Below are 26,922 nucleotides of genomic sequence, written 5' to 3'. Positions count from 1 at the left end.
GCACTGCAACCTGCTGGTGGTCTGCCCAGCGAGCCCCACCTCTCGTCACCACAGAAATCTCCCCTGCATTGGAAATTAAGGTTTTCTATTTCAAAACAGCCTTGCTGAGGTTCCTGCTGGCAGGAGCTACCATCTGGTTTCAGAGAGCAGCAGAGAAGACCCTACATTAATACACAGAGGCTACTGTGGAGCTGTTAGGTGCGGGATTTCACCAGAGTTTGTTTATGTAAAAAGCAAGAGATGCCCATGGGGCTTGCCCAGCCCCAACATCACACGCAGCCCTCACTGTTCTGCTGCACCCTAGCATAGACCACACCATGCAAAAGCACCTCACAGAAACACAGATTTGCACACGCATGGACGCAAAGGCACACAGGCATTGCCCAGCCCTACCTAGCCGACGTATTCCCACCCTGGCCACCCTGCCTGCTCCCCCCGGGGCGCAGTATGCCCTCCATACCTGCAATGCACAGATGAGGCAAGTTCCTGGAGACAACACACTTGTGCTCTCTCACACGGTGCAGCCCACAGCTGAGGCTCTGCTTGGGGGAAGGTAATGCCTTGTACACCTCTACCAACACGCACAAAGACTACATCCACGCTGCACGCACAGGGACAGTCATGCACGCCCAGGCAAGCCACATCCCCGGGGCAGCGGAGCTGCTGCCGAGAAGCCACCACTGTCCACTTACGAGCTTGGCGTCCCCCGAAGCCTTCAACACTTGGCTGCTGCCTAACATGGGCTAGCAGGGGTGGCTGGGGAGCATCCGTCCCCCGGGAGCCTCCCGGGTGGTCGCTGGAGCACTCAGGCTTTTAAAACACCTGTTGAGCTGCAAAGCAAAGCCAGCACAAGCGGAGATGTCTGCACTCCTGCCCTTCTCCCCTGCCCAAGCAGGGATGCAGGCAAGGCGGCCGGCCAGCACCCTGGCAGTGGCAGAGGGGCCTCCGCAGTGCGCAGAGGGGATGCACACGCGCGTGTGTGAGTCTCGTCACTACAGCACGCCCATCCCCTGAGCATCCTCGATGCCCTGAGCAGCAAAGGCGCACTTCAGAGGAGTTAATAGCAGCCAGCTGTTTGTCTGGGGGATGAAAGGGAAGGAGGAAAACGTGCTGCTCAGGGATGCTCCATTTCCCTATCCATGCATGCCCTTGTCCCTCTGCCACCTCATCAGTGGCTGGAGGGACCCCAGACATCTCTCAGGGCAGAGCCCAGCTGGAGATCGCAGCTCTCCTGAGCAGCTCTGGGTCCAGGGGCTCCTAAGTCCCCAGCAAACCTCAGGGAAGGATCACTGCCCACCCAGGGACAGGCACAGCCAGCAGACCCCCAGCTGGGCCCTGGTCCTGCCGCACGAGGAGATGTACTGGGATTGCCTCACAGGCCGCCTGCTTCTGCTCCCCTCCCAGCCCTCTGCCCTAGGGAAAAACAAAGCTGGTGACTACTTCCCTGCTTCACAGGCTGTGCCACAGCTAATGCTGAGATGGAAAATTTGCAGAAGTAGCCACATTTTAATACCCTCCCATCCAGTTACCTCTTCTCACGTCCAGCAGGAGACCAAATGTGCTGCTATGGAGTCCCGGCAAAGAGAGCTGCAGAGTTTGAAGATGATCATGAAATGCATCTTTCACCAATTTCTGTCCTCATATTTTGCTCACAAAGCCATTCTAATAACCTGTTAGCAAAAAATTTGCATCCCCAAGGCAATAAGGAAGAGGTTAATTTTTACCTGCTTCCTCCAGCATCTAGCTGCTTGCAGTGGCTGAGGCTGGACCAGTCCCTGCCGTGCACATGGAGTCCTGCACCAGGTGCAGGGCTGATCTGAAAGCACCAGCACTGGGAGCCCCTTCTCTGTCAAAGCTTTACCTTTTTTTTTTCCTTCAAAGCCTTAAATTCCACTTGTTCTGATCTCACTGAAAACCTGGACAGCAGGGAACCTGAAGGAAGAAACGGAATTTTTGCAGACTTGGCTGCTGGCAGCACTGGGTGCTGCCTGGGTGAGCACCCAGCAGCAAGGGATGCATGACCCTGCTCTTGTCCCCACGCCACAGACCCTGGCACTGGGGTAGCTCATAGACCAGGAGCAGCGGCACGTGTCCCCCTTCCACCTCTCCTCTTGCTCCCTGCCTGCAGCTGCCTTCAACAGCAACACGGGAACTCCAGGAGCTGCTCCCTCACAGATCCCTCGGGCACTGTATTGCACAAGACACTTTATTTTCCATGCACATTGTTGTGGCAGTGACCCTAGGAGACACCCGGCCCTGCCACATGTGCTGCCCTGGGACAAAGAAGAGCCCAGAGGAGGAGGCAGGGAAGAGAGAAAGGAAATAAATAAAAGCATCGCACCCCAACAGGGATGGCATTAACCAGAAACTCTCCTCCTACAGATCCCTCCCGGCCAGGGTGGCTGGCATGCTTTTTTACACCAGCGGGCCAAATGGCCTGTAGCTCTAGAGATGTCAGAAGTCCAGTGTCCGATTAAATAAGCCTGCGTGGCTGCCAAGGGAATAAACCTTACCTGTTCCCATCCACTGGGATACCAGAATCAGACTCCACGGTTGGTAGAAGAAACATGTCCAGAACACATGGAGTTTATTAAAATATGCATTTTATGGGTCAGTGTTTCCAGATTTATACCAGGATTTATGCCTTATGTAAAAGCCATATTGTATCCCCTGCAACCTGCCAATAATTAGCCTTTGAGAACACATAGTTCGGTCATCTCTCCTCTAAACATCTTCAATCCACACTTTGAAGGTGGTGTGTCCCCCAAAGGTCAGCCCTTCTCACCCTAAAATACATCGTAAAAAAAACAAACCACAAGCTTCATCCAAAACACGTTCGCACCTCTCGGAGAAGAGAAACCAGCCAAACGATTTACCTGCTTTCCTGGCACGAGTCACACAGCGGCAGCCCCCTTATGCAGACCCATTTTGTAAGGTCCCCTGGTAACCCTCACCACATCCCTGAGCCACAAGCCACGAGAACCACCCCTGCACCAGTGCTCCCATCCCTTACATACACCCTGCCATGGCACGGCACGCCAAGCCCACCACACCACCCTGGCTCTCATCTGCAAAAAATCTCAGTGCTCTCCTCAGCTCAGCCATCAGGCACAGGTTCAGACCTGCAATTACTTGTGGGACAGTTATTTATTAGTCAATGTCCAGCTGCCAGATTTACAGTCACAGATGCTTGATGCAGTTGCAGGCAGAAAACACCCAAGCATTCATGTCTGTAAATAAGCTACTGGGGCATCTGGATGACCTGCAGATCCAGCTTATAGGTGGAACAGAGAGGTCCTGTTAGGCCATGCCAAAACCTGTCCCCAGAGCCTGCAAGTGCAACTCCAGCCGATGTGCTTGGATGAACCACCGAAAGTGTCTCAAAGTCACCTCAGATCCAAGTGTTACTAAACTCCACAGAAGGAAAGAAATGTCAAAGCTGTTGAACTGGGCTTGTTTTTAGCTAAAGTGCGTGTGGGCCAAGAATTCCCCTCACCTGTGTTCTTGCACCATTGCTGAAGTTACAGCTTGGCAGCAGACCTGGGAGTGATCCTGCCCTCTGGCACTGGCAACCTAACAAATATCTGCTGCTGCCCAAATGGGCAATTTTCCATGGCCTGTCTGGTGCTATCACTGTTGGTACGAGGTCTTATAATCCAGAGAGTCACCATGGGGAGGTTTCCCATTTAAATCTCTCTGGGAAAAAGCCAAGCTCCTGGATAAGCCCAGACCTCAGCAATGCTCTTACAGTCACTTTTTGGATCTGAACATTTGCAAACCCGCTGCTGAACTGCCTCCAGCAGGACGGGAGCCAAGGAGATGGTGGCACAGCAGTGGCTACAGGGATGGGAGCTCTTGGCTCCTCCAGCTCCATACCTCCTACAGCAGGGGCTACGGCACAGGAGAACTGGCAGTACTACCTCTACCAAAGAAAAAGCAGTTGTGCAAGGAAGAAAAGAAAACCCACCAGCAGTTTAAAAACACTCAACCACTCTACATAAGCTTTTAGGGTGGAAGATGAGGAACAGACCACAGCAGTTGGATGAGGACTTTTATGGGCTCAGAATTGAGTTATCCAAGGTGGGACGTGATCAGAAGATTGGGCCCACCACAGTCTAAGACTGTAACAGGACCCCATGTCCGCAAACACCCAACGCCTTGGTTTTGCACCTCCTTTGGCAGACAGCCCAAGGGCCAGAGGGTCTCCCGTTGCTTTGCGCAGGACAGACACCTCCTGTATCAGCCACCATTGCTTTGCACAGGACAGCCACCACTCCGGTATCAGACCTGGGCTCTTCACAGCAGCTTCCCACACAATCACTGACCCCATCAAACATACAAGGTGGTTGCTAGCATACACAGAGCATTTGCAGCCACAGCCCAGCCCTGGACTATGCCTGTAGGCCATACTCCTTGTACCCCACCTCTCCCTAACACCCGTCTCCAGCTGCTGTGGCACAACATCCAGCTTCATCATTTCCCTCACCCACCTCTGATGCCAGAGCACGGGAGAGGGATGACACCTTCATTGTAATCGGGGCCTAAAGAACACAGGTCCTCAAGGGCCTACAGTGCAAAAAGCAGGTCAAGTTAAGAAGAAACACATAGTTTTACTGTTTGCAAGTACACAAGCAAGGATTCTCTCCCTGCCCTCACCCACCCTGCCAGGGTTGGGCAAGGCAGGTCAGGGCATGGGAAATCATCTCCTCAGCCAGAGCCACGTGTTGATGAGGCAGGCGGAGATCAGCACAGAGTAGACCAGGGCCTCCTTCTGCTGCCAGGCATTGCACTGCTCCTCCAGCACGCGGAGCCTCCCCGAGATCCTCGTCAACTGCAAGGGAAGCAGTGGGGCTGCTGTCAGCCCTGCAGCAAAGTGCAGGACACTGGCTACACCCCAGAGGCGTGGGACAGCAAGGGACGGAGGGATGGGAGCTGCCGTCTCCTTCAGATCCTCCTTTTCTAGAGCAGCAGCTATCTTTGTGTGGAAGAATTAGCAGCAGTACCTCAGCTCCTGAGCAGATGCTTCAGGAAAAAGTCCTTCCCATCAGAAGGGCATCTGAGGCCTTTACTGCCAGCAGACGGAGGGGTCTGGCTGTCTCCTGTAGCCCTACAGCCCTTCAGGGTAGGACCTTGATGGGTCAACACACATGTAAGTCCTCCCCTGCTTCTGCATTAGCAGCGTCAGCCAGGACTAGCTTGGCAACACCAGCCCATCAGGACTGAGCAACAGACCCCTGGAACCTCCTCACCCACCCTCCTATGGCTTTCCCAGGAAACATTTGCAGCCCTTCACCCCCATCTCACCTGATTTCTCATTGCTGCCATCTCAGCTGCCCCGACCTCCTCCAAGGTGCTCTCTGGGGCTGGGCCAGCCTCCTGGGAGCTGGGGAAGAAAAACAGAGATGCAGATGGACAAACACTGTTCAAGAGGTGCAACTGCCTTCCCGCACATGCGGCACTGCCAGGGGGAGCTGAGCCATGCAGGCAGCGTGTGTGTGCCCAGGATGTGCTGTCTGGATGCAGCATCAGGAGAGAGGAAACAGCACCTGCACAGCATCTACTCATCTCTTCTTAACTCCCATCATGCATATCTGTACCCCTCCACCATGCACCCCGTAGTGATCACAACAAAACATACAGCACATGCCATGACAGACAACAGGGAAAACGCATGCTTGTATTTCTTTAGAGGTCCAACAGAGAGAAACATGATATTTACCGAGCATCCGTTCTCTGTCATCAGAGGAATTCACTGAGGGTTGGATAAATCATCTTTAGAGCCAGTCAGGCAAACACGTATCACAGGGCCAATGCCGAAATGGAGGGATGATCTCATTTACACCAGCAGGTGAGGATCCCGCTGGTGGGAAGCAGCCATCAACTGGGGGGAACTATCTGAGCAAGTGCATCAGGCAGCAGAAAAGGGTCCTGTGTTTGCTGAGACAAGGATTTGTTCCTCTCCGGTATCTCCAGATACCACAACTCACCTTCCCCACCCCTCCAACAAAAAAAGTATCGCTTTTTGCTCTTATAGCAAATTTTACCTGCAACTTGAAACATAAACAAGCCACCCAAGCATGCACCACTTTCTTCCATCCCTGCAAACAAAGGGGCTACCACTGGGATTAGCTGCTGCACTGGCAGAGGCAACACAGAGCATGGATCTCCAGGGCATCCCCTGGAGACACAGCCTTGATGCAGGGCCCACAGCACCAAGCCACAAAATAAAGCCACAAAATAAAGTAGATGCACAGTAAGAAAAATCAAAACTGCCATATTCAGTCTGTTGTTCCTATCATCATAGGCTAGCCCTACATCAGTTCTTCTATAATGAAAACTCCCCTATGCACACCAACAACTCGCACGGGCACTTGCTGATACCATACGGGTTAACGAGTGTCTAACACCGCTCCTTCGGAGACCTTGGGGAGGGTATTTATTCCTGTTTGCAACATGATGTTGATCTCGCTGAAGACAAGCCAGAACAGCATGCGGAGATTCAGTGAATCTCTATCTGAAAATACATTTGTGAGATAATACCTCCACGTAATGTAGCTGCAGTGTAAAATGAAAGTTACAACAGAAAGAAAATCCAATTTCCCCCAGCACAGAGCCATTAAAAAGGGACACATCCTGCCACTTTTGACTGAAAAATCCCAGTTGATACAAGTGAACACCCTTTAGAGTAGAGACTAGAAATTATCTTCCAATGACTCATACCCTTCAAGAGGTCGCTGTCAGGTAAATATTCCAGTCTCTGTCCAAGACCAGACTTTTCTTTATTAAAATTTCAGGACAAACAAATCAGCTCAGTCATTTTTTTCAATTTTTATTGTTGCACAGGGTACAAAGTTGTCATATCAAAGAGATACTGTATGAATGTGAAGTGATGCAAAGTACCAAGAAGAGGCGTTTCAAGGTGGCTGGCTTCAAAGGGAGATTGAGACCTGGGGAGAGGCCTGGGACTCCCCCCACTGCATTACAGCAGCTCTGCAAGCTACCACCTCTCATGGTACCATGGCCTAAACCTCCTCTACTGCTGACGGGAGGAGGGAGAAGGTCTTATGTAGCCACTAACCAGATCTGTTGGCATGCTCAGATTTTGTTAAAAAAAAATAAGCAACATGAAGACCGTCAGCCAACTGTGGTTAAAAGCAGGTACATCACTTTGCATTGTCCACAGGCAGAAGCCAGCTCCCTGCACCTCCACACCAGCTGGGGAGGGAAGGCAGGATGTGCCACTGATGATGGATGCTCACTCTCCTCCCTTTCTGCCTGGAGGCTTTGCTCAAGGAGAATTAGAAGTATTTAGATGTTCCTCCGGGTGCTCAGCAGCCTTAGAGCAGTGGAGACACCTTAAGGCTGCAGTGATGTCTTTGAACACATTAAATTTACTGCACTTGCAGAGATAAAGAGTGTGGTAGAGACAGTTGCTCCAGCACATCCAGAGAGACTGAGGTCATTGCACAACTGCTCCAGTGAGCACGCAGGCATACTGTACCCTGGCCAGAGGCATTGGCTATGGGATGAGTAACTTGGTGCAGCCAGTTCATTGGAAAAGGTTAATTAAGAGTGACCAAGATACAGCCAAGGGTGCTGGGAGGGAGGGTGTCTCGGCGACAGGACCTGGGTCAGGCCATCTGTTCTGGATTTTGATTCCCTTCACACATTTCTCTCCATCAAGATATCAAGGCATGCAGAAAAATTAGCACTTGTTTAGCAGTAAAGGGCAGCTAAAATCCCAGCAATGTCACAGGTGGCATTCAATCACTCGGGGTGTCTGGGGGACCGGTGTTAAGCTAAGCAGGAGACACAAGCTGGGTTGGGTTAGCAGGCTGCACCCAGGCTGGCTGCACCCGGTGCTCCTGGGCCAGGCACCCAGAGCTGGCGGACAGGACAGGCAAGGAGGAGAGTCTGGGGCAGCCGTGCAGGCTGCGCCATGCTCATGCCTTAGCGAGGCAAAGGCAAGTCCTTGCAGAGTGACAGGGAGGTGGCTCAAGATGAGCCAAAGTCACCTGGATGGCACTGGGTCTTGCAGAGAGTTCTGGAGACGGTGGAAGAGCACCTGCCCCAAGAGGTACATGGTCTGGAAGATGTTCTGCATGGAGTAGATCCTGCCTGTCTCCGCAAGGAGGGGGAGCGGGGCACTGCGCATGGGCAGGGGGCACGTGTCTGGCCTGGGGTGCACACAGAATCACACCTGTTATTTCCTGGCTTCGTACAGCACGGGCACAGCCTGGTGTTTGGCAGTGCCCTTCATCCCTTCAGCAGCTCCAAGCATCTCTGGGCAATGCCATCAGCACCCAGACCCCCACATCACCAGGTGGGAGAGCCCCCTCCAGCAGCCTCCAGGCTCAGAGGCAGTTGCCTGACTCCTCCAAAGCCAACCATGGCTGTGTGATAACCAGACCTTCACCAGCTGCTCTCACAGGGGTTGCAGAAGGCAGCTCTCCTGCCACCCAGGACAACCCTGGACTTCTAGGGGGAAAGGTGGCTCTGCTCTGGGATTAAGTTAGAGACAATTTCTCCACTGGCGAGACTCCGGAGCCCAAGGCCATGAGCAGAGGATCACTATCACCATGCTACTGCTCACAAGCGACACTCAAAGAGCTGAAAAACAAGTGTGCTCTTAGCCCACCCTGTCTGCAAGGCACTCCAAGTTTCAACAACCCTTGTAGAAACAGGTTAAGCCCCGGTGCCTTGTTTGCCAGTGGTCACCTGCCCATAGTCCCCAGCACTCTGCCATGCTGGTGGTGGAGCAGGAGAGCACGTTGCAAAGCACCGAGAGGAAGATGGGCAGAGCCAGAGAGACTGGGACAAGCCAGAGTGGGCAGCGAGGTCCTCTTGGCCCAATGGCCAGGGAAGGCTGGACAGCGCTCCCAGCCTGCTGCAAGAGGGGACGTGCTCTGCCACGTGCATCTCAGCAGAGAGCTCATCACGCTGGGGACCAACACTGCTGCCTTCCACACTGCCTGGCACAAATCCCTCTGACATCAGAAGCCATGTTCCTCTCGTGTGAGAGTAGGACTTACCAGGCACTGCCTTGCCCTCATCTGGATACCCCCCCACCTTGGGGCACCGACACCAGAGAGCATCAAACCAGCACAGACGACAGGAGATGCTGATCCCCACCCACCCCAGATGGCTCTGGGTTCGTGCTCACCGCTCATGGTGCTGGCCCGGGCTGTGCAAGACCAGCTGGGCACAGTCACTTGGAGTCCTCTCCCGCCGTGACCTGCTGCTGTGATGGCCCTGTTGGCATCAAACACAACCGCATTAGCGCAGAGACCGTGCACGGGGCGAGTCCAGCTCGGTGCTCTGCGCGGTCTGCAGGGCCAGGAGCCCATCAACCCAGGGAACGCACTCGGTGGTGGGAGGGTCACCAGCAAGGAGCCCACTGATCTGATCGCCATTCAGATCAAAAATCCTGAACCTAGTGCATCCAGGAACGGCTCTTGAATCTCAGGGAGGTGAAAACACTTGAGAAGGCAGATCAGCAGGCAAACCAAACTTTTGCCTGCCCATGTCAGGGGCCTCTCTTTGAATTAGTTTCACACAAGGTTAAAATCTGCTTTCAGCTCGGACACTAGAACACTTTATGCTGCAATGACGAAACAGCTCCATCTCATACTTCCTCCAGGAGAAACAGTGGTTGAAAAGGGACTTCAAAAGTAGCAGAAGGAGGTTGTGGGGGAACTGCACTTACCTCAGCCTATAACAAAATGTGGTAGGATATCTGGCCAAATCAATGTCCTAGCACACAGGTGAGTACTCGTTATGGGACAGAAAGAGATCCCACCACCCCTACACCCTTGCTTCTAGGACTCCTAGGACCTCCTAGGAGGAGGTAGCGCTCTGGAAGATGAATTCTGGCTTGGGCTGATAACAGACCTCTGGAGAAACCCAACATTGGGATTGCTCCCCCTTCCCACCACAGACAACCCCATTCACTCTTAGTACAGTACCGATCGTTTGCGTTTCTGGGAGCTTGATCTGCTGGCTACATGCAGAAAAGGGAGCTCCCCGAGGCGGGTGGGCTGTGCAGAGGAGTCCGGGGACGTGGGCACTACGACAGAGGGGACCTTCCTTTGCTGGTTCAGCAGGATGGGCCTCAAACTGGCATCTGATATTTCTACAGAGAGGAGAGAGGGAAGAATTAAACCAACCTGAATGTCCTCAGGACAGGAGAGAAGAGAGATCCACCATGTAGGAAAGCCAACCCTGTGTCTAGTGTTACCAGACGTACATCAAAAACCACATCCCGCGGGTGTGAGCAGCAGGACAGCCCGGAGAGGCCCAGACACACTGCTCCAGGAAAGTGAGGTTTGGGAGCTGTTTTTCAGAGACAAAGGGCTACATGTCTCTGCATCTCAAAGCAGGGAGCCTACCAAAGGCCAAGAGGGAACTGTAAGAGATATGGAGGGAGATGTCTCCACATTTTGCTCCTCACCTTTTGGAACTAAGACCCCTCCTGCCTTCCGCTGGTCACCTTTGCCCACCTCTCCCCAAGCATCTCTCCACCATCCCACCTTCCAGAAGAAAGCTGACTACAACATCTGACCCTGTCCTCTCCTCTTGCAAAGCAAATCACTGGGGACTTTATAAAGGGATCCTACTCCCTAGGATGTTTTAGAGCCCCACCAACCTTTAGCCACCCCAAAAGACAACCCAGGACATTACCTGCAAGAGAAATCCTATCAGGGATGTGCATCCGAAAGGAAGGAGGGACATCCTCTGTCACTGGCTCCTTGTCCACCGGGCTGAAGCTATCTGCTACCTTCAGCCTGTTGGGAACCTGCATCCTTTGATTGATGGCTTCTGTGAAGAGCAGGTCACAGCGGACTCGGTTCAGGTCCAATCCCCAAAATGGCCACATCTTTTTTGATTTCCGCAGATTGCTTGAGCACCCTGGGGTTTCACACAAATGAAAAGCAAGCCGAGCGAAAGTGGTAGCAAGCAGCTCTTCCAAACTGGCACCTCCACAGGGACAACACGTGCTATAAAACAGCTAAAATATACAGGCAGAAACAACCCAAAAGGCAGATGCCGTTGGAGTTGTCCCAGAGAACGGGGTGTCCCATGAAGCCCAGTTGGCGGGGGCAAGGGAGAGGGGCCACTGCAGCTGGGAACTCCTGCCCGGCAGGGTGAGAAAGGAGAAAACTCCTACACGTCCTGGGAGCAAAGCATGAGCTTCGCACCTATTGCCTCATTGATAGCCAGGAGAGGGCAACAGTTCAGCACACCTGTGGGAGAACAGCAGTTCAGTATACCCCAGGAGCAAAGTTTTTTGGAGGGCTGGAAGCACATTTTTGTGTTCAAAAACCTTCAAGGAAAAATGAGGTTTTCTAAAAACAAAACACACGTTTTAGCGATAAGATTCCAGGTTACCACAGGAAAAACGGAGCACTAAACTCTTTCTCTGTATACATTTTCACTGCAGTATCCCCTAGGGCCATACCCCATTCCCCACCCGATCCAGCACCCATGTCCTCGAGTGACCCACATCAAGCTGAACAAGCTGGACTTTGCCCTGAGCAGAGCTGCCAGATGCTGAACTGTCCTCCCAGCGGGGAAGGAGAAGCACACGTCAGCTCCCCCAGGCCAGCACCAGCTCGGCTCTCTCCCAGGAGGGGACCAGCACCAAGGAGGGACACAGTCCCCAGCTCTCACTGCTCCTGGGGGCAGCTGACAGCAGGAGCAGGACATGGGACATGGACACTAACTGGGGCTTTGCAGCTGCTCAGGATGCACAACAGCCCCGTGCCTCAGTTTCCCCTTTGCCCAGTCCCAGGGCTTTGGGAAGTGCTCTGGGGCCACAATGTCCCAACACTTTCACCGAGCTATGCGAGCAGAGGGCAATCAACACACATTTTTGGGAGAGGAGCCCCAGAAAACACCTTCCTGGCTCCCAGCACATGTACTCTTTATTCTTTCTCAAAAAGCTGCAGCCGAGGAGAAAACCCCAACAAGCGAGGGCTGCCGAGGCTGGCAGACCCCAGCTGGACCTCAGCGCTGCCCCGGCATCCCAGAAATCCCACATGCACCCTCCTTGCTGCCGCGCTTTGAGCTCGTCGTGCCCAAAAAGGTCCTCCTTTGCTTCCAGGTTAAAATCTCCACCATAAGAGGGATCGCCTTCTCCAGCACAGCCCAAACAGCCGGGGGAAGGAGAGGTTTTCCTCTTCAAAGCTCAAGGAGGGGAAACAGGAGGAGGCGAGCAAGCACGAGCGTGCAGGGGCCCTGCCTTCTTTGATCACCTCCGGGGACTATATTTAGCAGCCGGGTCTGACGCTGCATTTCCAGCCCATCAGGCTGCTCCCAGCCAGCAGCAGCCAGGGCTGCCCACTGCCACTCTTGCTGCTGCTTCTCAGGGCACTTGAGACCCCCTCGCCTGCCCCAGCTCCCTGGCACCCTCTGTAATATCACCCAGGGGAGAGGAGCAGAGGCAAATCCCTGGGGAACAGCACCATCTCCCGAAGCCCAAAGGACCGCAGAAGACGTGGCTCCCAGGCCACTGATCCCGTCCCCTGCAGCAGCCGGGCCCTGTAACTCCAGGTACATGAGGGCGGCAGAACCGGCTCCGCATCTGCAATAACCAGCACTTCCAGTGATCACTTGCCTTGTGCTGCTCTCTCCTCCTCTGTCATTAAAAACCTTTTAATTAAAGAGACAGAAATTTGCCCAGCATCAGCTGCAGCAGTTTCCTGCTTCCCGCTCTGCACAGACAAGATCCCGTCTCTGCAACCGGGCCTGCCCCAGAGGCGGTGCTGGGGACGCGGTGTGCGGGGGCACAGCTGCCCCGCACCTTCTCCACCACCCTGCCCAGACCCAACACTGGCATGGGTGACACCAGCCCATGGGTGTCACAACACACATGCACCCTGCTTCTCCCCAAAACCTCAAAGAAAGTGGATTTTTGCAGGAACCCCCCCACTCAGGAGCGGGACAATAAGTCCTGGGACGGTCCCAAAGCAGTGTCAGACCCACAGGAGAAACCTGCATCAGACACCCAGCCCCACGGTCCACAACCGTGGAGACCAGCAGGTTTCTCCTTCACATTTTTGGTGGTTTAGAGGAGTGAATGCCCTGTGTCGCTTTCTCAGCCTGCTCTCTGGGAAACCAGCATATATTAATAACAATAAATCTGGAGAGGGCAGATCAGTTCGTTTTCTAATCACCTGTGAAACTACTGCAGCTCCCAAAGAGCAGAGGGATGGGAGGGGAGTGAGAAGCAGGCTCTTAGAGACTAAGCTATTAAGAAAAGAAAAAAAAAAATCAGCTGTCAAAACCCGTAACAACAAAATGCTTAAGTGGCTGGATTTCCTCCTTTAACTTTCTTTAGGGCTTTTTCTGGCTATTGCCAAGCAACCCCCCTTCGCCGGCAGAAGACGACTGCTTCTCAGCCTCTGCTTTGGCACTTCTTGCATTTGCAGCGACTGGAAATTTCCGGCTTGCTAAGCCTGTGAGTAGGTTTAAGTCCTGCAAGCCGGGAAAACCTGCCCTGGGGAGGGAAACCCCACAACCTACCTCTCTCCATCCCTCCCCAGCCCAGGATGCTCCATACAAGGCAGGCGAGGGTACCAGGATGGGGTGCTCTCAGGATGGGGTGCTGGGGTGAGCAGCCCTCTGCTAGAGGAGCTGACCTGGCTCGCAGCGCTGCCCTTCAGCTTGGGGCTGTCCCTTGTCACGACAGAGAGGGGCTAACAGGGAGGGGAAGGGGTTTTGTCACCCTTGCCACAGCCCAGCCGCAGCCGGCCCCGCAGGGCCGGGGTGGCCCCTCCGCCGCCCGCCTCCGCTGAGGGATGCGCTGCGGGGCGAAGGGCTCGGGGCCCCAGGCCCAGCGCCCCGGCTCCCACCACCGCGGCGGGTCTGAGCCGCGCCGGCCACGGGACACGCGTGAGGAGCCGGCCACCCGCGGCGGGGAGCGAGGCGGGGAGGCAGCGGGGCTGGGGGCGGCTGCGGGCACGGAGGGCTCCCGCCCCCCGGGCCGCCCCAGCGCCTCTCGCTGCCGGAGGCGCTCCCCCGCCGGGGCTGGGGTGCCCGCAGCGCCCCGGCCCCCCCGGCTCCGGCACCCGCCGGCTTTGCGGCTGGCAAAGGGGGCCAGTGCGGGGGCCACTTACTTACTTTTTTTTTGCAGTCCAAGGCAACTGTCGGAGCTGTAAACAGCCGCGCCCGCTGCCAGCCGGGGCCGGGGCCGGGGCCGGGGCGGTGGCGGCCGGGGCAGCCCGCCCTCCCGACGGCCCGCCCGCCGCGCTTAAAGCCGCAGCCGGGGCAGGGAACGGGCTGCGAGTCATCAGCGCCGTGCCCCGCCGCGGGCCGCGGGCATCCCCCGGGCATCCCCCGGGCCCCCGCCCGCAGGTCGGCCTCTCCCAGCACTGACCACGAAGGTCAGAGCTTTGCCGGAGCGAAAGGGTTGCTCTCGCCAGGGGCAACACCGGGGGACAGAAGCAAACCCAGCAGCTTCACCGGGCCCCCGTCCCCAGGCACGGGCAGCCCAGGGATGTTTGCAGGCAAACCAGCCCCCACTCCAAGGTGAGGTCTCAGCCCGTCTCCTCTTGGCACCCCAACGCCACTGCCCGTGGCAGTGCCAGCCACGGCACGGCCCCACGCCGGCGTGGGAGCCCGGGCAGGAGCGGGGACGGCGGCCATCCAAGCACCGAGCTGTGCCAGAGCTAATCTCCCCTGCCTCGCAGCAGAGTCCATAGCGATAAAATGATCCGTTTGGGATGAACGACAGTTTTAAACACTTCTGAATGGGGACAGAGTCCAAGACCTGACTGTAAAATCTGGTTTTGAAAGGGCTTAAAATAAATCCCACGCTGCCCTAGTCGTGCTATTTAAAGGGGATTATCTAAGAGGTTTAGGAGCACACAGAGGAACGGCAAGACAACTTGTGCACCTAAATCCCCTCAAAGACCTTAGGAAATCCCCCCACACTTCTACTGAGGGGTCAGGGCTCACGGGACGCCCTCCAGCTCTCACCGGGATTTGCACCACATTGCCCAGGGAAGTCAGAGGCTCCTGTTGGATGCGTGGGGTTCGATCCCAGCCCCGCAGCAGCACACACCCGATCTCCAGAGATGGTCCCCTCCTCACTGGGGACCGTGCTGCAGCCGTGCCCAGGGCAGGGGGTATTGGTGCCATCGTCCCACAGCTGCCCCCATCACCCCGCAGAGCTGAGCCCCAGCACCCCCACCAGATGGAAATCCGGCTGTGCCCAATGAGACATCCCCCCTGCGGGAAAAAGCCACCCTGTGCCACTCAGACAGTGAGGGTTTTTTAATAAATACCTTTTTTTGCACAGAAATATACCTAGTTTTACAGAATACAAACTGCAGGGATAATGACTGAGCATCAAAGACAGAGGAGGCAGAGCACCCTTCTGTCTCCCTCCCATCTTTTCCAGGCTCTGACCCTGACACTCGCTGTCGGGTCTTCCTTAACCCCAATTTGCTAAGGCCAAAAGGCAAAGTAAAGGCCTGGGAGGAGACAGACAAGGTGCCAGCAGCTGCAAACCCCACGTCCTGCCCCAGGAACGGCCACGCTGGGTGAGCCTCAGCTCTGGGCTGAGGGCATCTGCTGTGAGAGCATTGCTGGGACCGAGGGGGTGCAGGCAGCCAGTGGATGTACAATAGCCTTTCGGTGCTGGTGGAGAGACTGGTGCTGGGGTGAACACCAAGGGGTGGCAGTGCTGGGAGTTTCTGGGCTACTCCTGGGGGGCTGGTGAGCACAAACCCCTTTTTAACCCATCAGACATGACTGGGAAAGGACATCCCCGTTGCTTGGACCCCAAAAGCAGCTGCCCAGGAAAAGAGGTCCCACAGCAAAGCACCTGGCTATGCCCTGCCCTGGCACCACAACCACCCAGTGGTCAGGCGCAACGGGGTTTGGCCCTACTCCTGACCCACTGGCATCGCCGGGTGGCGGCACGATCAGTCAGCTCTCCGCTCTGCAGCCACCTCTGTCAGCAGAGCCCCCACGCCATGGCCGTGGCCACCAAGCGCTCTGCCCACCAGAGGGGCCTGGAGGAGAGCGGGGTCTCGCATTACCCTTTATCTGCTCTGGACGACAAAGAGCCCCAAAGAGAGGGGCCAGGAAGGATGGAAAGGTTTGGGGTAGGGAGAGGGGAGGTTTGGCCCATCCGCAGGCTCCCTGTGCTGGCATCCCACCTCTGGGGCAGACACCAGCCAGGCCATGCTCCAGGAAAGAGCGGCATCCCCACCGCTTAAAGCCATGGGATCACCTTTGGCTCAAGGTCAGAGATGACCCCACTGGCCAGCTCTGCCACAGCCAGAGCTCCAGCTGCCCAGCACCCCACAGGGGGAAAGTGGAGAGCATCAGGAAAAGGGCCTGCTACTCCAAAGTCACTTACCTCACGTACAAGACCACCATGAGCATTTCTCCCTTTCCAAAGTGATCTAGGAGATCAGAAAGCACCTCCCTGATTGCTTCTCCCTGATCTCTGGACAGCGAATATCGCTACAGGCACCGCAGGGTGGACCGGGCTCCCCACTCCCACCTGGCAGCAAATCCACACAAGGGAAGCACTTTCTCCCCCAACACAGAGTGTGGACACCGACTGTGCGGATGCACAGAAATTTGCCGCACCCCTTCTGCATCCCCAACTCCTAATCAGAGCCCCGAACAGCAAACAGGGCCCGGTGAGGACATGGGGTAAGGCTGAGCAGCACCCCAGGGAGGCAGCGAGGCTGTTTTAATCATGGGAAATGTTATGTCCGTTTGAGGGGGAAGTGAGGAAATCAAATGCACCATGGGGAGACCCCCGCGTTGAGCCAGGAACAAGCTGCTGCTCTGCTCCGGCTGCTACAGCACTTACGTGAGCAGGGAGTGAGGGGCAGGAGACGGCTGGCTGGCTCCAGAGCCATCCCCGCAGCCCAGCCTCACCCCACTGGGGGACAGCCGTTTTTGGTTAGGAGGGTAAGGCTATTGTGTGATGGCACCAGCTTGTACAGGCGAGACGGGGTGCCGACTGGCACCTGAAGGGGGTCCCGGGCGTGGCAAAGGGAGGGTGGGTGGGTGAGCGTGAGTGTGTGAAGAGGCAGGAGGGAGGCAGACCCGCTATTTGGCCGTGGCAGGGGCAGTAGCCACAATCTCTTCATATTTGGGCGGTGGGTCATTGTAGGAGACGCTGGTCTCTTCACCACTGCTGCTCTCCGGGTGGCCGGTCACCTCCTCATAGGAAGGCGGAGGGGTGGCACTGGACAGTCTGGAGAGGACTGAGACCGAATGCTCTGGTGGGTAAAGGGTGCCGTCTTGCTGGGGGGTGCCCCCAGCTCTGCCATCTCCAGCCACCCGGTTGCTCGCTTCTCGCTGATACTGGGTTTCCCCTTGGCTTTGCGACCGCTCCCGGTACACCATGACCCTGGGAAGGCTGCGTCCCGTTCGGCTGGCCAGGTAACGGTTCTGGGCATAGGAAGGGCGGTGGCGGGTGGCCTTCTGAAGCTGGCACCTCCAGATGATGAAGAGGGCAATGACTATCAGAAGAGCCACTCCCAAGAGGGGCACCACCACATACATAGCGTCTGAGCGCTCTGTGCTGTGCCCGGGGTCCTTGACAGAGTAGACAGAGTTGGTGTAGCCCTTCCAAAACTCCATCTGTGGCAGGAACAGAGAAGTAACATCATGTGCTGCAGGTGAGACAAGCACCCCCTGACCACCACCAGCAATAATCACTGCCCTCCCTAGGCCCACAAAAGAGGCAGTTTTTTGGCCATCCCCCACCACTCTCACCAGGGCTGCCAGCATCTGAGGTGCTGTGGGAACCAACACAAAAGATCATGGGAACATCTCTCAGCAGTGGCCAACAGCCCCCACACCAAGCAGGGAAAAAATTGGCTAACAACAAGCCCAGCCTGGAGAGTCGGGGACAACAGCCCAAATTTCCCACACATGCCATGGGAGTGCCAGCTCGACCTGTAGCTGTGGGCAGGGTGTCCTGGCAATACCAAGGTGAGGGCATTGCCTGGGAAAGGGAAGTCACACTGGAAAGCAAGGCCACAGCACGCTGCCTGCAGACAGAAGAGGACAAAGGGAACAGGAGAGGCTGTTCCCCCTGTGCTTTCCTTCTCTGCCCCAAGCTTGCTAAGGTGTAAGCCCTCACACATCCACTGGGGAGCAGGGCAGGACAAACGCACCGTCTTCTCCTTGTTCTCGAACACTTCCTTGACCTCCTCATAGCTGCAGACCTCCTCAATGCACTCCCGCTCGATGGTGCCCTGCCGGATCTCCTCCAGGAAGCCGTTGGCTCGGGGAAAGCGCTTCAGGACCGAGTGGGCATTCCTGGCTCCCAAGAACACTGCAACACACAAGGCAGAGACATGCTGAGCAGGGACAACCCCACACTTGGCCTCTGCCCAGCCAGGCTTTCCCACCAGGCTGCCCACAGGATTTTGGTGATACAGGCATCCCCAACACCAAAAGCCCAGGGCTACAATTCAGTTAGCACAGCGGAGTGCCCATTGAGCGACACCCAGAGGGGCACACGGCTCTTGGGGTCTGCCCAGAGACGTACGGCACCAGGAGCATCCTTCCAGCAGGGCTGAGGTGCTAAAGACATGGGAAGCGGCAGCTGCAGACCACACAGGGCAGCTGAAGAAGAGACAGAAGGCTCAGAAAATACTTATTTTCAACCTCCTGCCCTTAATGGGATTTCACCTTGCTGCCCCTTTGCTGCAGGTCAAGGGAGATCCCATCGGGTGAGCAAGACCCCACAGGGCTGGGACGCAGAGCCAGGCCTCTCTGCCAAGACATTGGGCCAGCACCAAGACAGACTCACAACACATAATGTATTGTGCATCATTCCGCAGTCCCCCGTCCATCACCCCAGAGCCTCCTCTGTTGCTTCACACCTCCACAGCCCCCCAGGAGGAAAGCAGACAGCCTGCTGGGAACCAGTGCCCCAGCTGCCAGCTGCTGTGGGGTCATGTAAACTCAGGTGGCTTCAGGGACTCTGTTCAGGTCTCAGAGAAACCACTGTGTCTTCTCCCAGGCCCAAGGGCAAACATCCCCAACACATGGGGACAGCACAGGGTGTCATGAGTCAGATACTGAAATGGACCTGAGCAACCTCTCCTCAGATGGCATCATATTCTCATCCCTACTGCATTTTGGTGCAGAGGCCTCACAAACCTTCCTCTGCTCCCAAAGCCTGGGAGACTCTCTGTTGCCCACATCAGATCTTCCCACAGAGCATCCAGTCAGGAAGCCAGACTGAGCAGGAACAGCACCTTCCTGCCTGCAAGAGACACAGCCCTTTCAAAGCCTCTCCCCCCATATTCTGCAGGAGGGAGACCTCCATGGGGTGCAGGGAGCAGGTACCTACCAGGACCTGCAGCAGCACAGGAAAGGCAAATAAACTGTTGCCCAGAAAGGAGAAACTCCACACAAACCACGACCCTTCCAGGATCCAAACGTCCCATGCAGCATTTCATAAGAGAGTGTCTCCGTAATGCAGCTCAACACACCCAGCTGTAGGCTGACACCATCTCTTCCCACCAAGCCACATAATCATGCTGCTCCCCTTGAGGAAGATGAATCGGTTCAGCTGGCTGATCCGCAGAAATCTATTTACCTCCTTCACCCTCAGGCTCACTCTTCCGTTGGATCAACCAGGTGAAGCAACTCACACTGCAGCAACATCAACAGATGAAGGACAAGGAGGCAAGGGGACAGCCGGAGTCTCCCATTAGACCAGCTTGGCTGTAACACAGAAATACTCCTTCAATAAGGAGCTTGGTGAAGATCAAACGTAACAGTCAGTGAAAAGCTACCAACTTCTTTCATTAGGAGCCTTTTACCAGAGAGACGGGCACGTTTCCTTCTGCTTTACCTTCCATGTATCCTGCTCCTAAAACAACACAGCAAGGTATTTGTGAGAGTACTTGTAAATATCAAGGCAGGGACAAGATCATGGCATAAGCTACTGTTACCGTGCTACACCATCCTGTGCTTGGAGGCACTGTGCTTTTTTTGTGCTGTGTAGGTGCATTTTCCCCCCGTGATTTATTAATGGCTTGCTTCAGTGAGAGAGTTTGCAGAGCGCTGAACCACTGAGGTGTGAATGAAGAGCAGCATGAATGATGTGAGTCAGAGACCTTCCCTCAGAATCAACTTTATTATGCAAACCTTTTTTTGTTGGTTTTTTTTTTTACAAGGACAACCAAAAAAGCATTTTTAAGAGGCACAGAAGAAGGCATCTTGCAAGAGGGCAGGGATCAGCTTGCCTTGGCTTTCACAGTTGAGGAGGGCTATCCTGGCTGGAGAGGGAGCAGGTTGGCAGGCCGACCTTTTCTTCAGCCTTTCCAGAATGAGATGAAATTTTACAAAGACACCATCCATTCCACAAATGTCCCATCCTTTGCTGGAGAAGTCTGGCCTCACCTCCTCTGCCTCCCACCTTGATTAGGCTGCGGTATCAGCTCTCCCCTCCTCAGCACTTCAGTCTGAGCCTCTTTCCAACTTCCTCAGCATGCCTTGGAGCAACAAGCTTGGCCGCAGATGTCACTGTCAGGGTTTTCCATCCCTGCAGATACCAGTCACCCTGCTTTGCCACGCTGAACTGGCCACTATGGTGGGAAATAAAAACAGACACACAGGCAGGCAGGTATCACGAGCAATGTCCCAACCGAAAGAATGCTGCGATGGAGGTATGTGCCTCTCCCCACATCCAATTTCCCTCAGGGACTTAGAAACGGCAGAAGAGCAGAAACTAAGTCACTGATCCCTCCCCTCTCTTACATGGGAAGTGCAAAGAGCTCCCACGTGCCTGGGGACCAGAGAAGGAAAGCCAACAGCCTTCAGGAAACAAGAGCCTTTGCCAACTCTCATCTCCAGCCTGGATCCCCAACTGACACGAAGAGCAGACAGCTAAGCAGGCAGTGTCCCCAAACCACAGGGCAGGAGGGACTTCCCAAGGCCCAGCAGCCTCAGTATTGACCCCTTGTGCCTCTCCACATCTCCCCACACCAGCTGGAGAACCGGTGCTCAGGAAAGATCAGAGTTTTAGGCAGGGGGAGCAGGAGCGAGGGCTGCGTTCACTGCATCCCTGCTGGGTTTCCTGAGGTGCTGCTGGCCCCTGGTGGCAGGCAGGCTTGGCCACACCGCTACCCCACAGTTCTGCTGCCCGGCTTGTGGGGACATCCCTGGGGCTGCTGCTTTGTGGAATGACATGCAGCTGTGTCTGCACAGCGACAGCCAAGGAGAGCGCATGATGGTGAACATGCTGACCACCGCATCCCCCTCCTGCACGTCAGGGTCACCAAGATGGGGACTGCTTGGCGGGGGACACTGCCACCCCAGGGGACACCTCCCACAACAAGCAAGTGCTGGTGAGCCAGCACCTGAGCTCTGGGAGGGAGAAAAGGCAGCAGTGGAGGAAGGCAGGGACCCAGCTGGGTATCCTCCTCATTAACAGAAGATTAAAACTGCCTTTGAAAAACACTGCCTGAAGATCTCTGCTCCCTCCCCCACCTAGCACAGCACAGATAATGAAAGAAGGCATACCTGTCATCCCTGGGGTCCTCCTCCTGCCCAGCGTGGCTACTGCCTCCACCTTCATAGCTGGCTCTGGTGACACCCCGAGCAAATCCCGAGATCCCAGCCAGATCTCTACATCTCCCCGTTCATAACTGCCATCCTTCTTGAGCTCCCATCACATCGCTGCATGCAGCCTCTGTGCAGGCTGCCCAGAAGAGCGAGGAGGGAGGGTTGAGTCCAGCTCTTTACAGACCACACGCCATCCTCCACCCTGCACCCTTGCCAGTCTCAGCCCAGCTTTAGCCGCTGGCCCCGAGCAGCCCCATCTGCCAGGCACTCCTTCAGACGCCAAGACACAGCGAGCTCCCGGTGGGGTTGAGTTAGGCAGCTGCCTATCCACCGGGAACGCAGAGCCCCAGTGCCAGCAGCCACACAGGCTACGAGGCAGTATGGCCCCAATGATGGGCAGCTCATGGGATGCCAGTCATGGCCCATGAGGAGCACCGTTGCTAGGAGATGTCAGCACAGGCCGGCAACCCCTGCAGAGGGGCCAGTCAGTCCTCAGAGCCTCAGGGAGGCCTGCCTTGCACAGCAAGCATCACAACAATAAAGAAGTGCTGCAGCGTATGGGGAGTCCCAGAAAGGTCAGCCCTTCAGCACCTCCTCTCGACTCCCACCTTGCACACAGGAGAAAGAAGCGCAAGTCAGGCCGGACCTCAGACCTCATCCAGGGATAACAGCCGATGGCATCTACTTCCCACAGAGTAACAGCCCCCAAAAAGCTCAGGCACCTCTTCCTTGAGAGGCGGCTGCCAAACATCCCCCTTCTCTCCTCCAGCACCACCGCCACCTCTCCATCTTGACTGGGAAACACTTACTTGCCATGCTGCCTCACTCGGCTACGGGGCACTCCTGCCTACCTGCAGGGAAGAAAACAGAAGAGTCACTGACAGCTTAAATTTCACCCGCTGAAGCCCAAGACCTCCATCACCCAGGGTCAGATTCATGCAGAAAGCAGGGTGCTCTCTGGGGAACCCACGAGAGTTCCCAACCAAGCAGTGCCTCTTCAGAGAGCCAAGGACTCATGCTGCCTCCCCCCTCATCACACGGCTGAAGGGACTGGAGGGGCTCAGGGCACCCTCAGCTCTCTGAGAGCCTGGGGCAGGTCTCTGCCATACTTGTGCTGCACCGGGCCAGGGCCCTGCCCAAGAAGCTCAGGGGGCTGCAGTCAAGTGAAGTAGGAAGGGAAGAACTGGATGGAGAGTCCCCATATCTCATCAGCAGACAAGATGACCTGCGCATCAGAAGCTGCTGGGCGCAGCCTGGTGCTCTTCCCTTCCACAAGGGATTGATGGATACAGGTAAAGCAGTCATCCTGTTTTAAATCAACTTCACAGCCATGCCAGTTCTCACTTCTGCAACTCCTACCCACAATCTGCGATAAACAGGACCATACTGTTTTCTCCACTGCCATAAAGCTGACTACACAGCAGGAAAGAAAAGGATATGCATCTCCTAAAGGTTGTTGGGCCATGCTAAGGGCAGCACCAAGAGTGACAGAGCTCCCTGCACACCCAGGACAACAGCTTTCCAGCCGGAAAAGCACCTTTTGTGCTTCAAAAGCAAAACTAAACTAAATGAAACCCCACAAGAGCGAAACAAAGTCCTGCAGAAGCAGAGTATATCCCTCTCTGCTCACAGGAGGAGTTTCACTCGTTTGTTTTTCACACTTTATCTTCTCCCTGTGCTCGATGCCCCACCGATCAGACTATCCTGGGCAAACTCGTTTCCTCTCGCCTTGTGTGACACCTTGCTGTGGCAAAGCCACAACTCTGTCAGGAGACAGGACTAACCAGCTCCTACAGGGATTTATTGAGCAAATACAGTTAGAAACAGCAGGAACTAAACCACATGCTGATCTCAGGTCCAGGACTTCAGATATTCAGTTATCTCAAAAGCACTTGAATCTACTCAGCTGAAGCGAGGTCAGGGACAGCACAGGGCCATTCATGGGGTCAGCAGGGCTAGAAACGCATTTCTCATTTCACATAAAAGGCAGGCATCCAGACACACAGAAGGGCTGATGCACACCACCACAGCAGGCAATACCACACCTCACCAACAGCCACCTTCTCAGTAAACCTAGCACCTCTCCCTGCCAACATCAGGTCTGCTGTGGTTTCTGAGGTTCCTGCACCAAAAGCGGCAAGAGGCCAAGCAAGCCTGGAGCTGTCTCCAGAGGCAGAAAGCAGCTTCTTTCCAACAGTTTGCGAAACTCAGACTGCAAACCTCAGGCCGGAGTTTAGGCAGGAGTGAGGAAAAGCAGCAGAGCACCAGAATTACAGAGGAGGGGTCTGCTGCATCCTGCGCCCCGCAGCTCGCACCAGGCCTTTTCTCGAGAAACTGCGCACCCAGCCCCGCTCCTCTGAGCCACCCTGCGGGATGTGAGAGCAGCCGAGAGGCCCCCGGACCCATGCATTCCCCGACAGGCTGCGTCAGCTCTGAGCAGGGACCACCCGACCTTTTGTTGTCGTCAGTTTTTACGAAGAGACCCAAACCCACAGGATAAAAGAATGCACGGCATGGAAAACTTGCCAGAGTTTCCACACAAAACCTCTGTATCACTCGTTGTTACAGGCATTCTCCCCCTTTGATGGACAGGAGAACAGAGACGCAGAAATAGATATTCAAGACCAGATTTGTCAGGACCCCCAGCTCCATAACCCACGTCATACATCAGGCAACACATTTAATATGTCAGGAAGATTTTATCTGTAACTTTTTTCCAAGTATCTGTGCCAATGCACCCAGTGTCAGAGCTCAGAGATGGTTTATTCCAGTGCAACAATAAGCCAGGTCTACGCAAGCCTACAAGCACGAGTGATGCCTAGGAGAAGGGCAGGCATCCCAGACGCTTATTTTTATTTCCACGCGCAAATTCCTAACGACCTCCCCCAGCTCCGATGAGCAGGAAAAGCTGGACCACCGCACACGCTGATGCCAAAGCAAGCAGCATTCCTCCTGCCTCCACACAGCCACTCCAGACGAGAAGCCTAAAGCCGGAGCCTGACCTAGCAGACGCCCACCCAGTCCCGGTCCCCCCCTCCAGCTTCCCAACACGTGTTCGCCTCCGCTATAAATACCCCATCGATAGGAGGTTGCTAAGGCAACCGTGAGGAGGCGCGAGGGATGCAGCCGTGAGAGTGAGGATGCTGCAGTCGCACATTTGTGTCTCCCCCGGGCTCCCCCCATCTCCGCCCCCGCTCCCATCACCGATGCCAAAGGAGGAAATCGTGCTGGTAAAATATGGTGCGCGCGCGGTGCCGGCCGCCCGCGGACCTCGAGCGGGCACGGTGGGCGCGCTGGGAGGCGGCACCTCCTCGCCAGGCTGGGGGCACAGGTACGGGTCGGGGGATCTGCAGACGCCAGTGACGTGCCACGGCACGCAGGGAGGCCGCCGGCTCTCCTGGCATCACGTAGCCGCGGCTGCCAGCCGCTCAGCAGGATCCTAGCAATATTTGGGGTTTTCCGTGCCAAGATCCACAGCGAGGAGAAGAGGCTGCACCGGCTCCGCTTGCCAGGGACCGCGGGGTCCCCGTGGGGCGCCAGGATGCCTCGTCCTCCCAAAACAGCCTTCGTGTCCCATCCGACCCCACCCGGCCGGTCCTCGCGCCGCCCCCGGCCCGGCCCCTCCATCCCACACCAGCCCTGCCTTCCCCAAACCCAACTCCACGTTACTGCCACCGCCCTCAGCTCCTGGTGCCGCCCCACAGCAGCGTCCCCCCAACTCGCCTGCCCCATCAGCCCCAACGTGAACTTGCCCAACAGAACGGGGCCTCCCGGTCCCAGACGAACCCCCCCACCACAGCCCCTGCCCCGCTGCCACCTCCTGCCCCGCTGCCACGTCCCCCTGCCCCACCGACACCCCCCCCGCAGCTCCTCCCTTCCCCGCGCCAGCTCCGCGACCCCCGGCTCCCGCCTCCCCGGCCCCAGCCCCTTCCCCCTCGCCCCAGCACGCCGCAACCGGCCCCACAGCTCCTGTCCCCCCGCCGCAGCACCCCGCCTGCCGCCCCCCGGCCCTGCCCAGGGCTCCGGTCCCCTCGCCCCACGCTCCCGGCAGCGCCGCCCCGCCCGTACCTCATGGCCGCCTCGCGCCGCGCCGCAGCCGCTCCCGCCCGCCGACGGGGAGGGGAAGGCCCCGCCCCCTCCCGCCCCGGCCACGCCCCCCGGCCAATCGAGCCGCCCGCAGCCGGCGCGCACCGCCCTCCTCCGCCCGCGCCTGCAATAGAGACGCGGAGCGGGGCGGGGGGCGGGGCCACACGCTCCTCCCCCAACCCGGGAGAGACCGGCAGCCAATGAGCGAGGGCTACGGCTGCCGGCAGGTGGCGCGGTGGCTGCTGGGAGCCGTAGTCCGCCGCCTCTCGCGGCGGCGCTGCAGGGCCGGGCCGGCTGGGGCGCGGTCGCCGCCGGAGCCCGGGCGCGGCGGGCAGGGCCCCGCGGCCGCTGCCAGGGCCTGGGGCCGGGCCGCGGGCCGCGCCGCCCCTGAGGGCCGGTGACGCCGGGCGGTGGGGTCTGCGCCCGCTGCCTGCCCACATGCTGCCTGCGGGGCAGGCGTCTGCCTGCGCCTCCTTGGTGCCGCCGGGCCTGCCCTCGCCCGCTGCGCCGCGCCCTCACACCGGCCTTGCAGGGCTGCCTGACTGCGGCGGGGGACCTGCTGCCACGTCCCCGGCCTCCTCCTCCTCCTCCTCCTCTTCTTCCTCTTCCTCCTCCTCGTCCTCGCTGCCCGAGTCCTCGTAGAGGCAGAGGGTGGCCTGCACCGGGAAGTTCTCCAGCAGCTTCTCCCCCATGCCGTACAGATAGTCGAAGGACTTGGACTTGGGCCAGAGGAGCCTGCGTGGGGAGAGCCGGGGTGAGTGCCCTGCCTGCCCGCTGCCCGCGGGCCCGGCCGGGGCGCCCGGCGGCAGGGCACGTACCTGACTGGGTGGTGGAAAAACGCCAGCGTTTTGTCAGGGCCGCCATCCACCGCCACCTCCGGAGCCCGAGCCTGAGGAGACGCAGTCGGGTGGGACCGGCCCTGGGGTCCCGCTACCCCCTCCTCCTGCCGTGGCGGCAGCGGGGTGCACGGGGACCCCAGCTGGCAGCGAGGGCAGGGGCCTTTCTCTCCCGTTGGCAGGGGTGATGCCCTGCAGACCTGGCAGGCCCCTGCGGGGTCAGCCTGCCCTGCAGCCAGCTTCTCCCCCCTCCTCTACCCCTGGCCCTCCTGCCCCCGCAAAGGAAGCTGGCATCTACCCGCCTCCCCGACGGGCTTTTTGCCAATGTAATCTCCCCACCGTGCTCAAAAGCTCATGCCCAGGCATCCCGCTAACCCCCTGAGGAATGTCTGCCAGGCCTGGGAACAGGCGGCCCTTTCAGGCCCCCGCGGCGTGGCTG

General features: G+C 56.9%; 2 protein-coding genes across 4 annotated transcripts; both read right to left on the bottom strand.

Moving 5' to 3' along the window:
* Window positions 1-4,699: 4,699 nt before the first annotated feature.
* Window positions 4,700-10,902, bottom strand: LOC309595669 (mitochondrial fission factor homolog B-like; the record flags this gene model as incomplete). Its single annotated transcript, XM_082322909.1, has 6 exons — window positions 10,681-10,902; window positions 9,966-10,132; window positions 9,164-9,252; window positions 8,016-8,177; window positions 5,305-5,383; window positions 4,700-4,831 (listed from the first exon to the last, which is right to left on the bottom strand). The coding sequence occupies exons 1-6, from the start codon at window positions 10,874-10,876 to the stop codon at window positions 4,700-4,702; spliced, it is 825 nt and encodes a 274-aa protein (XP_082179035.1). The 5' UTR covers window positions 10,877-10,902.
* Window positions 10,903-17,076: 6,174 nt separating this feature from the next.
* On the bottom strand, window positions 17,077-25,686 carry PRRG3 (proline rich and Gla domain 3; the record flags this gene model as incomplete). Of its 3 annotated transcripts, none has more annotated exons than XM_082323071.1 (4): window positions 25,630-25,686; window positions 22,284-22,412; window positions 18,153-18,313; window positions 17,077-17,613 (listed from the first exon to the last, which is right to left on the bottom strand). In XM_082323071.1, exons 2-4 carry the CDS (start codon window positions 22,375-22,377, stop codon window positions 17,077-17,079), a joined length of 792 nt encoding a protein of 263 aa, XP_082179197.1. In that variant the 5' UTR covers window positions 22,378-22,412; window positions 25,630-25,686. The 3 variants fall into 3 exon arrangements, 2 of the variants coding, with proteins under 2 accessions (XP_082179197.1, XP_082179198.1); XR_014229311.1 differs by lacking the exons at window positions 17,077-17,613; window positions 18,153-18,313 and adding exons at window positions 20,161-20,582; window positions 21,520-21,697 and having other exon boundaries at window positions 22,371-22,412; XM_082323072.1 differs by lacking the exon at window positions 25,630-25,686 and having other exon boundaries at window positions 22,284-22,515.
* Window positions 25,687-26,922: the final 1,236 nt, after the last annotated feature.

This window comes from Platalea leucorodia, assembly GCF_965183815.1.
Source record: "Platalea leucorodia genome assembly, chromosome: 10".
In the NCBI taxonomy this organism is placed as follows: Eukaryota; Metazoa; Chordata; class Aves; order Pelecaniformes; family Threskiornithidae; genus Platalea; species Platalea leucorodia.
Note: the sequence above shows the minus strand (reverse complement) of the source record. Positions and strands in the feature narration are given on the sequence as shown.